The sequence below is a fragment of the Lygodium microphyllum genome, chromosome 24 (genome assembly GCF_053477565.2).
Source record: "Lygodium microphyllum isolate KBCC chromosome 24, Lygodium_microphyllum_v1.1.10, whole genome shotgun sequence".
Classification (NCBI taxonomy): Eukaryota; Viridiplantae; Streptophyta; class Polypodiopsida; order Schizaeales; family Lygodiaceae; genus Lygodium; species Lygodium microphyllum.
In genome coordinates this window covers 132,866,647-132,880,265 of record NC_141158.1, presented here as the reverse complement: position 1 = coordinate 132,880,265, position 13,619 = coordinate 132,866,647, and the positions used below count along the sequence as shown (strand labels likewise).

General features: G+C 41.3%; 1 protein-coding gene across 3 annotated transcripts in view; it reads left to right on the top strand.

Moving 5' to 3' along the window:
* The first annotated feature begins 811 nt into the window (after positions 1-811).
* LOC148015665 (mediator of RNA polymerase II transcription subunit 33A-like) overlaps positions 812-13,619 on the top strand; it is a 139,814-nt gene continuing 127,006 nt past the window's right edge. For 2 of the 3 annotated variants that reach the window (XM_087665734.1, XM_087665732.1), the window contains exon 1: positions 813-1,240. In XM_087665734.1, coding sequence (XP_087521860.1) covers positions 909-1,240 — 332 coding nt within the window. In that variant the 5' untranslated portion in view covers positions 813-908. Of the gene's footprint in view, positions 1,241-13,619 lie in introns of all 3 variants that reach the window. The other variant, XM_087665733.1, reaches the window with a different exon arrangement.

Below are 13,619 nucleotides of genomic sequence, written 5' to 3'. Positions count from 1 at the left end.
GTCTTCGTTTTTGCCAGAGGTGTTTAAGTGGGAGGTTGTTGGAGGTTAAAGGTTGCTTGTGCCTAGCCGCCTATATTTACTTTGTATACAATGCTTGCACATATGTACAATGCAGGTGCTGGCCGCCCATCATTGTCACTTTACTTTTTATACTTTTTATGACAATAGAATAATGAAAGGCAAGTCACACATTGTGGTTATTGGAATTCCCTCATACTGTCTTGTTCTCTCTTGCTTGAACTCCATAGCTCTTGCTTTCGCTTGTGCTCTCATCTCTTGCTCCACCTTTCAAGAGGTGATCAACGAGGACTCCTAAACGAGAGAGAGAGAGAGAGAGAGAGAGAGAGAGAGAGAGAGAGAGAGAGATAACACCTAATAAGACATGGAAGAGAGAAAGAAAGAGAGAGAGAGGTGTTAGGTTTAGCAACATGATGCACATACCATATAACCTTCATTTGGTGTTGTCTTCAATTATAATATAGTATAAGTGTTTGGAAAAAGAGAGAGAGAGAAAGAGATTTACATCACTTGCAAATAGAGTGAATCTTCGTCTCCTATGGTACCACTTTCATCAAAAGAGGCATTTAGCAAGCCTACAACATATACTCGGAGCGCTTTTGTGGTAGCAATGAGAGAGAGAGTTGATTTAGGAGAATTGATGTGTCTAATGAGAAAGATATAGAGAGAGAAGGGAAGGAAATTGAATGACTAGGTAACAGCACACCATGCCTCCATGGTACACATGCACACATACGTGCGTGCACACATGTTAGGCTTGTGAACATGCCAAACTTGCAGGCTTGTTTTCTCGATTCTTGAATTAGGACATAGTATAGATAGCATAGAAGTATGGTTGCGACGAGATTCCTTAAACTAGGCCTAGTGATTCAAAGCACGAAAGGAAGGAGATGATGGCTGCCATGGAGGTGGACATGGACAGCAATGCCAGTGGTCACGACATCATCATCAACAACCCGACGATGCAGAAGGTGGTGGACATCACCAGAGCGGCGGCAGAACGCAGCGACCCGCCTTTGCTGTGGGCCGTGGATGTGGCCAACTACCTGCTGGATGCGGGCATTCCCACACCTAGCGTCGAGCTCGGCCACACCATGGTCGCTGTCTGTGTTTCCGGTAGCAGCCTGCCCTCTATCCGCACCTTGTGGAGCTACCTCGACCACGCCATGGCCTCCCACCTTGTCTCCTCCTTCCACACCCTGGGGCTGCTGCTCTCTTCAAAGTAAGGCCTCTCCTCCCCTTGCTCTGCCATGGTTTCCGGAAGGGTCGCTGCAAATAATATTGTAAGGAGTGGGGACTACTTAGGACTGTGCATCCCACATGCATTGACCATCCATTGTGTGCATCTCTGCATAAATGGACAACGGATATGCATACCATTTTGTACTCCCAGGACAATTTCATGTCCATCTTGACAGGCCAACCCAAGATCCATTTCATTTCTATTCAAGCAGGTATGCACTTGCAAAGAGTGAGGCACATTCTAGAGATTATGCACTGATGTCTTGCATTGCCAGGCTGGATAGCCTCATTTCCAGGGATGATTTGCCTTCTTGGGATGCTGCGGTTTCTTCAGTTTCTTCGCCGGACATGTAGTTCGTTTAGTATTTAATACATTTGCCATTTACGGAGAAAAAAGGCTAAGAACCTTGCATGGGAAGTCACATAAACCATATGGCTTTTTACTGTGACTGAAAAGCTGTTTCCAGGTCAAATAATGGTGTGTACATACTCTTAGTTTCTATATTCATGTTTCAGTTTAGTAAAACACTGCTCCATGTACTTGATGGCCAATTAATTGCCATTGCAACAGCGTCCACTGCATTCATTCTTATCTGCCTGATCTCTCTGACATGACTGTAGAGAAATGTACCAGCCACGAGATTACTTAATAAATAAACTGCTCACTTAGTTGCTTAGTGTAACTAAGACATTAGTCAACATTATTTTTACTACAAAACACAATGACATTTGGTCCTGGAGCATACAATTTTAGATCGGAACAAGACAATTGACGTTGGCTCGAGCCTCCAACCTTTCAATGCCATTGGCAGTTTTGCTACTATAACCACATTAAAATGATGCCTTTTTTTGATGTTGTGAGCACATGCTTAGAAAAGACATGCAAAATGTGGTCCATGTGCCTAGGATGCTTTGCATTATTATGTACAGCTTCATCACAAGGCTGATCTATAGATCTTGGAAATTGCCAATTGGTGTAACAAATATTGTCAATATGTGTCCATTCAACTTGTGGATTAGTAAAATGTAGCTTCATAAAAAATTGGATGATCTTTAGATGAGATGGATTGTCTAACAAGTTAATACCAAAAGAAAAAAAAAAACATTTTTACTTGCTGTTGAAACAACAATGACATCTATTAGCATTGCAAAACTACATCACAACACTTTGTATGGCCACATGGGACATCTGCAGCCACTTTACTATCAAATACTCCAATATTATACTATTCTCCAGTCCAATATTTCAGCATAAATTAGTGGTTGGTCCATCCAAAGCACATAATTTGCATGCAGTAGTAAATTGAAGTAGACAAAAATGTGGAAATACGTCCTTGGTCCTCTTCCAAGGAAGATAAGGGAAAGCTAAGCCCTATTGCCCTCTATCCAATGCTTATCGGCCACCCTCTTGAGTCATGAAGAAAGTGTCTCGTTTTTGGGGGGGGGGAAGGGGCTTTGACTTTGCGTGCTATCTTCATGAGGACTCACAATAGTGAAAATTGGGCTGCCCAACCAAAGCCCCATGGCACGGGCTTACGGTGAGGAGGTGCAAGCCACTCATATGAGATTGCTGCAGCTATCTAGCCCCTACTTCCCTCTTGCTCCCCTTCTCTTGCTGAAGGACCTCCAAGTCTATATCCTTGTAAATATTTTTTAAACCTAAATAGTTTTGGATAGGTCTTGTCCTTGAAATAGCCCATTGAATGCATATGCATTTAGTCTTACACCTATGGATTCCAGACGACTAATTATCTATCAATCTCCTTTCGACAACATGGGGGTGTTTGCTCTAATACCTTTCATAGGCTCTATCAAACTCATATCAAACTTCAAAGTGAAGATGAATTGAGAAGGATGGTTGGTGTGATGGTGGATATCCATCTCAAAGATCTAAAAATTCAAGCTTTAATGGAGATCTAAAAATTCAAGCTTTAATGGAGAGAAGGGCTAAAGCACGGATTGGAGCAAAGGTCTTTGAAGATTTCCTTACCAAGAAGGCTCTTGAGACAGATGATACTACGGCTGTGAAGGCCTATCTTAGTGTGAAAGGTATCAATGTTATCGATGCAACTAAGTCTATGGAAGGAAATATATCAGCTATCATTCAAGGATTCACCCAGGCGGTAACTTCAAAGTCTCATCATACATAAGTTGTCTTCTCTTGTTCCAAGAATCCCTCTATGAAGAAGGGCACGGAGAAAGTCAAAGAACCGGCTATTTCCATGGTAGCTGAATTTCCAAAGATGCTTTTAGTAAAGGAAAACGATGCTAAAAGAGACTTCAAGCTTGGAGAGAAGAGCGTCAAGTTTGACATTTTCTATGGTAAGAGAGATTCTCAGAAAGCTGTCTTGTACTAGACAGTTTGATGTTGCTTTTGGTGGTGAAGATTATATAGAAAAATAAAAAATTAGAATAGGTAAAATGCATCTGAAGGATGCCACTTTGAATTGGTGTCTCAAAGTTGTTCAAGAGGGAAAGGAACCTAAGTCTTGGAAAGAGTTTAAGGAGATGTTCAACAAAAAGTTTGTGTGGCTTTATTCTTTGAAACCAATGTGCAACAAGAATGGGATGAGCTAAAGCAAAGCCATGGAGACGATGTTGAAACATATATCAAAAGGTTTGCAGCTGTTTCTCTTAAATTTACATCTCTTAATGAAGTTCTTTTCAATATGGAGATGAGAAAGGTTATTCATGGATTATATCCGATAGTATGGTGAGCTGTCAAGATGACAAAGCATGATACTTTGGTAGCAGCCCAAGATGCGGCCTCAGAAGCTAAAGGATTGCATATGCCATGGATGCTTGGTAAATCCTCAAAAGAAGAACCACAAAGGAAGAAGATCAAGATGTTTGGCAAAAAAAAAGTTAAATAGATAAAAATCAAAGGATAAGAATGGAGATAGACCACCTTTGCCATCCAAAAAGAAGCTAATGTATCAGCAGTTAGCAGAATATACAAGAGAAGGACGATGTTTCTCTTGTGAAGAAAAAGGACACATGGCTGGTTAATGTCCTAATAAGGCAAATAAACAAAATCAATCCTAAAAGACACCTCAAGCAAATGTTGTACCTAAGGAATCCTTGCAATAGGATGAAACTCCGTCAAAGAAAGGGAAGCTTTTTATGGCTTGGGGTAAGATTGCTAATCAACCTGTTCTTATTCACTTTGATATAGGGGCTATATATTATTATATCCATTCTCGGATTGTTCAAGCTCTATATCCATGAAAGGAGAGATTTGAAACACTAGGAATGTTAGGTGTTGCTTTTTAAGGAATGGAGTCCAAAGTTACTCCCATTATTGGGAAACTACGAATTGAGATAGGAGATTATGTAGATTATGAAAGTCTTGTCATGGGAGGTCTTGGTCATTGTGATGTTGTATTAGGAATACCTTGGCATAGAAGAATAGATCCAACCATTGATTGGAATCAAAACCTTTCAAAGGTAAAATTGTATCTTTTGATGTGGGAGTGGAAGAAAATTCTATTTCCATATTATCCCATGTACAAATTTATAAAGCAATGAAAATGTCTATTTCCTTATACTTAATTTTTGTCAAAGATTCTAACAAAGAGTCTAGAATTGAAGAGTCCATCTCAGATATGAGTGAGGATTGAATGAGTTTCTTAAAGAAGTATGAAGATTGTTTTGCAGATACTTTACCTAACGAGCTACCACGAGATAGGCCAGAAGATCGTCACATTGATCTCATTCCTAGGAGCTTACCTCCAAATAGGCCACCCTATCGTATGAGTCTAACACAATAAGAGGAGATCATGAAGCAAGTGAATTAGCTCTTGAAGAAGGGTCGAATAAGATCTAGTTTCTCACCTTTTTACTCTCTAGTCCTCTTAGTGTAGAAGAAAGATGGATCTTGATGCATGTGTGTGGACTATAGGGCCCTCAACAAAATTACAATTTAGAATATGTTTCCTATTCCAAGAATTGATGATATCTTGGATAGATTGGATGGATCCAAAGTTTCAGCCAGATTGACTTGAAGAGTGGCTTTCATGAGATAAAGATTGTTTCTCAAGATATTCATAAAACAACATTCAGGACAACCTGCGGTTTGTATAAGTTTCTTGTGCTACTATCCATTTGGTCTTACCAATGCTCTTGTAATCTTTAATAGAATGATGGAAAGAATCTTTAATGCACATCGAAAGTTTACAGGTACTTTCTTTGATGATATTTTGGTTCATTTAAAAGATGAAGAATAGCATAAGCAATACTTGAAAATAGTATTTCAAGAACTCCACAAACACAAACGTTATGTAAATGGTAAAAAGAGTGAATTTTTTCTAGAAGAGATTTACTACTTGGGTCATATTGTATCTAAAGATGGGATTTGGGTGGATCCAGAAAAAGTCAAGGCTATTGTAGAATGGCTAGAATTGACTAGTGTTCATGAAGTTCAAAGTTTCTTCGGATTATGCTCTTATTACAGGAGATTTATTAAATGGTTTGCAGTGGTTGTTGAATCATTGCTTGATTTAACCAAGAAAGTAGTGGCATTTCGATGAACCAAACTAGAAAAGGAAGCTTTTGAAGCTCCAAAGTTCTATATCACAAAAAGGACTTGCTTTGGTTACACCTAATTTGTCAAAACCTTTCCTTGTGGAATGTGATGCTTCAAGAGATTGCATTGGTGCAGTCTTAAAGCAGGAAGGACATGCGGTTGCTTATGCAAGCAGAAGGTTGCAAAATGCAAAAAGAAATGCTACTATCTATAAAAAGGAGTTTGAGACATTTTTTGAATCAATCAAAGATTTTTGAAAAGCATATTTGATGGGCCAATTATTTAGCTCTATTTAACTTTCAAATACTGGATATTTCTGAAAAGCAAAACAAAGTAGTTGATGCTGTGTCAAGAAAATCTTAGATTCATGTAGTGTCCATGATTCATCATGTAGATTTCTCTAGTATGAGGGACATGTATGCTTTTTGATGAAGATTTTAAAATGATCTGGGAGAGTTTACAACTTGGTAAAGGGGTAAACTTCTATGTTATCAAAGATGGATTTCTTTTGATGGAGAATAAGTTATGCGTTACTAAGGATTCTAGACCTAAAGTAATGGAAGAATGTCATGTGGCTCCGTACATGGCTCATTGTGGTATTTTGGCTACAACCAAGGTACTTGAAATGTATTTCTTTTGGCCAAGTCTTCGATGGAGACATTTAACAATTTATCAAAATAATATATTGTGTGCTAAAAGATTAAGCTTGATCATCAAAAGCCCGCAGGGCTTTTGCAACCATTACCAATCCGAGCAAACCTTGGAAAAGCTTTGCTATGGATTTTATTTTTGGCTTACCAAAATCAGCAAACGATAATGATGGCATATGGTCTACTGTCTATTGATGGCAGGTTCAATACAAATAGGCTTATTTTATTCCAGTCAAGAAGACTATTAAGTCCCAATATATGGCTTGAATATTTATTCAACAAAACTTTAAGTATCATGGGTTACCACAATCTATCATAGGTGATAGAGATCCATGGATCACTAGTCCCTTTTGGAAAGCTCTTTTTGAAAATTTGGGTATAAAGCTTACATTTTCTTCTTTTTACCATCCTAAAAAAGATGGTCAAAGTGAGATAGCCAATCTCACAATATTTGATATGCTAAAGTACTATTGCCATGAAGCCAACCGGCAATGGAAAAAGTATTTGTCTTTATTAGAATACATCTATGACAACACAATTTATACTTCTACAGATAAAGTACCATTTGAGATCATATATGGAAAACCACTCTTATTACATGTTCACAAAACCAAGGAGGAGATATTTCATGCCAATGAGTTTGTGCGTGATATGGATCTGTGCGTGATATGGATACAACCTTTGTCCAAGTTAGACGAGCTATTTAAAGATCTCAAGAAAAACAAAAGAAAGTAGAAGATAAGTATTAAAGGCAATTGATTTTATAAGGAGATTAGGTGTGCTTGAAATTTGGTAAAGCTCGTTTAAAAAGTCTTAACAAGCCTTTATCCCAAGTCATTGAAAAGATTAATAATGTTTGTCACAGGTTACAACTTTGAGAGCATTGGAGAATTCACAATGCTTTTCATATCCATCTTTTGAAGCCTTACGAAGGGCCTTCACTATTTCAACCTATAATAGAGGATCCACCTGAAGTAGATGAATAGGAGGAGATACTTTAACCAGAGCAAATAGTATTTTATATGATCAGGAAATGTGGAAGAAACATTTTAAAAAGATTCATTTTGAAATTTAAAAATTACTTTCATTTAGATTCTAAATGGATGCCAAAAGAGTATTTTAAAGACTATCGAGAAATACTTGCAGCTTTTAAAGAAGCTGTAGGATCAGAAATACTTCAAGCAACGTTTGGAGGACAAGACAAATATTAAGAGGGAGAGATGTAGCAAACCTTTTGTATTAATTTGATGCTTATGTACCTTAAAAGGTGATTTTTATTCTTTAATTATTTCAAAATATCATTAAATGTTCATTTTTCTTTTTAAGGGTGGCCAATAGCTAGAATGACCTATAATTATACTTGGGTCGTCATTGATGAGATGCCTAAGAGAATTTTAAATTTTAGTTAGGTGATCAAATTGACCAGAAAGCTTTGATGATTAAGACTTTTACAGTCAAATAGTCACATTGACTAGAAGCCCATATAATGAGTGGTTTCAGAAAGTGAAAACAAATGCTCATGATCGAAGAAACAAACCATGAACCGATGAACATATATAGTGAAGCTTTCCAAAAGCTAAATTTAGCGACTCCTAAAATTTAGGAGGTTACTATTTTTGGAAGTTACTCAAATGGAAATTCTGTTTATGTCAAAGGTTATGGAATTTTGTAAGGAATAATTTTGTCTTTAATAGCTATCTCAAATTTTTAACCATTTGAGAGATTTTTAGAGTAGAAGGTTTAAAAGTTTTTTTCTCTAGAAAAGTGGTATGTGGTATCTAGAAGAGGATATGTGCCGCACACCTATATATGGGAGGTCTCTCTTTTCATTTGGAATAAGCTCTCATGCTGAAATTTCAACCATATACTTTGTACTCTCCTATCTATCTCTCATCTAAGAAACACTTTTTACTTATTTTGATCTAATCCAAGCACTAAAAAAAAATTCAATTTGTTGCGCAGAGTTTGTAGAAATTAGGGTTTCAAAACCCTAATTTTCAGAATTGCAGCAAATCATCACTTTTGTATATGGTTCAAACACTTAGTGCTTGTGGTTTTGTTTTAATAAATTATTGTAAAGGGGGAGGGGCTGGTTCTCCTCTCAATGTGGTGTCGACTCCTCTCTCTCTCTCTCTCTTTTTTTTTTCCGGAAAGATAATTGAATTAAGTAAATATTTTATATCAGACCATCAGGTCGGCTTAGAACTCTCTCTCCGAAAAATATATACATCAGACCATCTAGTTAGCATTCTCACTAAATCCATTACATTCTGTTACATTAGACCATTAGGTTCTCCAGAAAGTGACGAAAGACTATCGGGACTTTAACACAAAGAGAAAATCACACTGCTGGTGTAGAGTGAACAATAGCCAGCCCGGGGGCAGCAATGTCAGGAAGAACGAGGTCAGCTGATATCATAGAAGAAATCTGCCATAGTACTAAACTTCGAATACGGGCCACATGACCATGGATGCTCGAGACCGAATAAAAAATAAAGGCATTCGAAGTACGCTAGATATGCCACAAGGCAGTCCATCTCAGGAACTGGAACAAATAGGAATAATCGGAATGCAAAGAAGGCATGGCGGGCAGCTTTCCCATAATCCATGAACGGTCTGTTATGTGTAGCTGAGTCGCTGAGAGCCATACGCGAGAAATAACACTAGATCTGTCGCACAACTGGACAAGAGGCAAAAAGATGAAGTAATGTTTCATCACATGTAGTGTAGAATACACAACGACCAGTAGAGATCTTTTGAGCATGCAACACCTCTCCAGTTGGAAGACCATCAATCAACAGTCTCCACAAGAAGACTTTCCCCTGATAGGGAACCTTGGACTTCCAAAGCTGAAGGAATATTTCCTGCCATTTCTTTTTACCATCCCTAATATGCCATAGTTTATTCACCTTTGTAGTGACCCATCTCTTGGCCTCCACCATATGATGGTATATCTGGTTAGTAGACCTCTTCTCAAAATCATCCGGTATCACAAACTTTCAGTCATGCCATGGATACAATCGCTGTATCACTGGTAAAAGAGAGAACCTGTGAAGTTTGACTTGTATGGATGACCAGATATCACCATATCCTCGGGGTAGCCAAAAGTGTTGACGAATACGTCGAAAAGAGTAAAGCCGGGACTGCCCAGGTATAACACCGTCAAAAACTGTCTACAACCCCAAACGAGCCATCCGATTAAACTTGAGTTTGTGCAAATCTTTGTCCGGCCAATCTAACAATCTGGAGGAGGCCAAGACTTCTCCTTGCAGCGAGTTCACATCCTTATGAATCTCAGGAGGGTGCCAAACTGAAAAATGTAAGATCTCCTACCAAGATGCAATCAAATTAGAAAGGAGAAAAGACTAGGTGATCTTGACAGGCCTCAAGGAATTAAGCACATGCCACCAGGAGGGACGAATGACCGTGTTACCATGGGAGATGCCAATCTTCTCAATGAAAAATTTTGCAATGTCTGACCAAGGATGACTCTGTACACATAGCGCCAACAAAAGGGCCAACCTCAAGGCTTTCATACGCAAATTAACATCCAGCAAAGTTGCTTCTTCCATTTGTTTATGCGTAGTTACATGCTGCCACGAAATCCAGACCTGGCCCAAACAGTTCCCCTTCTTTTTTCACAACATGAACCTGATAGGCTGAACTGGTTACAAAAGGGACTTCTGAGTCCAGGGAAGCAGTGGCAAAAAGAATGATATCATATTGATCATAATACTTTGAGCAACTTTCAGTCTGACATGTAAAGGCCAGCCTTGAGATTTCTAGTGCATGAACTTGTCATGAATTCGAGAGGCCATCCAATCCAATAAGGCTCGGGGTGCTACCTCCACACCAATAGGATATCCCAAGTGTCTGGTGATATTTCCTTTTGAGATTACAATTCCATGCCAGACCAAGGCCTGCAGATCAGTCTCCGTACAGGATAGAAGTGTAGATTTCAGAGTAGTAATATGAAGACCAGATGCCAAAGCAAAAAGATTCCACGCCACCATTGCCCGATTAAAATTAGTGCGGTTAGCCTTAAGGAACATGAAATAATCATTTGCCAAAGATTGTGTTAGCAGTCATGTTTGTCATGCCTTGTCATCTCCTGCCTGTGAGCCTCAGTCTGAGTCAGACGAGGACTTTAGGAGCTCTGACTTGTCTATCACTTGTTTTGACGGAGGAGGTAGCTCATTCTAGATCACTCAGTTTATTGCATTTCAGTGCATTTTCTCCTCCAGTCGGGATTTTATGTGCATTTCCCGGGGCAGTTTCTACATTCTTCAGCCTGCCTCACCTGCCGGACATTGTCCATCCTTTCCGGGATTTTTCTGAGCATTCATGGCATTTTTACCAGCATTAAATGCTGGTCGGATCAGCATTAAATGCTGGTCGGACATATTTATGGCCTCAAATTTCAGGTCGGCCGGTTTTTGGGTTTTTTGGCTATTTATAGCCATTTCCCACTTGGCAGTCAGTTGTATTATCATGTTCCCTCCTTGTTTGGCAGGTGCACACTCCGACTCCGTCATCTTCCTCCGTCTTCGGTGCTGCCGTCATCATCAGCCTGATCTGGTGCCCTCACTGACGCTTCGGGCTGCGTGCAGGGGCTGATCAGTCCACAGTTGTGTATTCAGCATTCATTTCAGTCAGTGCAGATTTTCTTCCTTCATTTTCTGCTCTCTCTCTCCTCCTCGGTGTTCGTGTTCTTCTTCCGTTGCGCACTCTCACATGGTATCATCGCCTGACTGAGAGCTCGGAGGACCTAACCTTGTGGAGAGATACCTCACCCCTCTTCTGCTGCTGTCGCGTCATCTCCAATTGCCTTGGCGGCCCCTCCAAGTGGCCATTCTTCTTGCATTTGCTGCAGATGACTACTCCCGAGGCTGCCACGTCATCAACCGACTCCTGCTTGCGTTTTCCATCCGCGGCCCCTCTTTCAGCTGAGCGACACATCATCAGGCTGCGTTTTGCAGATCTGGTGGTCGTTTCCACTCCTAGTGGCTCATCTCCTGCTGGCGACACACTCCCAGGCTGCGTTTTGGTGCTGGCGGCTTTTGTTCTGGTGATCTTCATCAGATGTCCTTGCGTTTTGCAGCTCCAGGTGTTTGTAGGCTATCACAGCCTGTGTTTTGGTGGTTGGTGACCAGACTGCTGGTCCTACTTCGGCTTCGGCACAGTTTTCTTTGGTGTTTGGTGTTTTGCAGATTGGAAGATGTCTTCTCATCAGTTTACGGGCTTTGATGACTCAGATGACGAGCTTTTGTCTCGACACTCATCTGAACGGAGGCGTGATTTCTATCACGAGGACCGTCGTCCGGAGTCTATTTCTCTTTCCCGTCCCCCTTCTATTCATGTATCTCGGCGATCCCCTTCTAGTGGGCCGAAGATGCAGCCTTTGGTACCCCCTGTACAGGTACCTGCTCTTCCTCAGCTGCCCAAAGAGGACTGGTTGGATGGCTCCAACTTTTCTCTATGGTCCTGCAAGGTGGAGTGTATCTTGGACTCCTTCGATCTTTGGGAGCTTGTTTCTGTTCCTATTCCCCTGCCTAAGGTGGATCCCGCAGATGGGACATCTATGGATCGTGCAGCATTATGGGATCGGCTCAATTCTAGAGCCAGATCTTTCCTCTGTCTGAGTTTGCAGGATTTTGTCCTTGTTCATGTTCACAGGTTGAAGACTGCAGCAGACGTGTGGAGAAAGCTCGCGTCTCTCTATCAACAAAAGACGTTTGCCCACCGGATATCTCTCGAAAAGAAGTTGCGGATGCTCGCTATTGATGATAGTCCTTCCATGAAGGACCACATCAACAGATTACAGGATATGAGGGATGAGCTTGCATCCCTCGGTCGGACGATATCTTCTGAAGACATGGCTATGATTCTTTTGACTCAGCTGCCATCGCCTCGGTTTGATGTCTTCTACACCAGCCTTCTTACATCGAGGACCCGTGAGAAGCTTCTATGGAAGGAGCTATCCCTGCTTGTCTTGGAGCATGACGAGCGACTCAGAGAGGTCAGTACTAGTGGATCCGACTCCACTAGAGCCTTTGTTGCAGGTTCGGGAGGACAGAAGAAGAAGCAGATGAAGTCAAAGGCTAAGAAGAAGGACAGTTCTTCAGGCTCTGACTCAGATTCAGAGAGACCGAAGTGCCCACACTGTGGGAAAGGGACACATCCAGAGGCGAAATGTTGGAAGAAGTACCCTCACCTTCGTTCGGGAGCGAAGGGTGGATCTACATCGGAGCCTTCTTCTATCTCTACACCAGCTGTTACCCATGAGTTAGTGTTCCTTCATATCCATGCTTTGGAGGAGGATCCTTCTTCCGTGGCTGCAGTGTCTTTTGCGCAGCCTTGGTTAGTGGACAGTGGTGCTTCGAGTCATATGACTCCCCGAGGTGATTTGTTACAGGATCTCCGTCCATGAAAGGGTTCAGTCACTGTTGATGACATTTTATCGGTGCCTATTAGTGGTGTTGGCACATTGCCTTTGTTTACCGACCGACCTTCGAGCTCCTTTTCACAAGCCCTACATGTTCTGGATTTGGGCCTTCCCCTCCTCTCAGTTTATGGCCTTACGAGGCTTGGCACATGAGTGATCTTCACCGAGCATGCCGTTGTTATTGAGGATTCTCTTACAGGAGCTGTCTTATCTACAGGTTGCCAGGAGAGCGGGCTTTACAGGCTCCATTCCCCTTCTTTGATGCAGGGTCCTCCGAGGCAGTCTATTGCTACACCCGTTCTCGCTTGTGCACCTTCTATTCCACAGGTTCCTTCCCATCCCCCACCCTCTCCTCCGGTGGTTTCCTCGTACCTCTCATCCCTTTCAGAGGGGGACAATCTCGGTGATGCGGCTGTGGATTTCCTGGCCCCTACTGTTTTAGGGGGGGCTTCCCAGGATCGTGAGGAGTTTCTTCAGCAGCAGTCTACATCGACGGACTTCATTGACCTTGGCATTCCTCTTGCCACCCCAGGATCCGTTTCTCCCTTGGCCTTCTGCCACATCCAGGATCTGAGAGGGGGTGTTAGCAGTCATGTTTGTCATGCCTTGTCATCTCCTGCCTGTGAGCCTCAGTCTGAGTCAGACGAGGACTTTAGGAGCTCTGACTTGTCTATCACTTGTTTTGACGGAGGAGGTAGCTCATTCTAGAGCACTCAATTTATTGCATTTCAGTGCATTT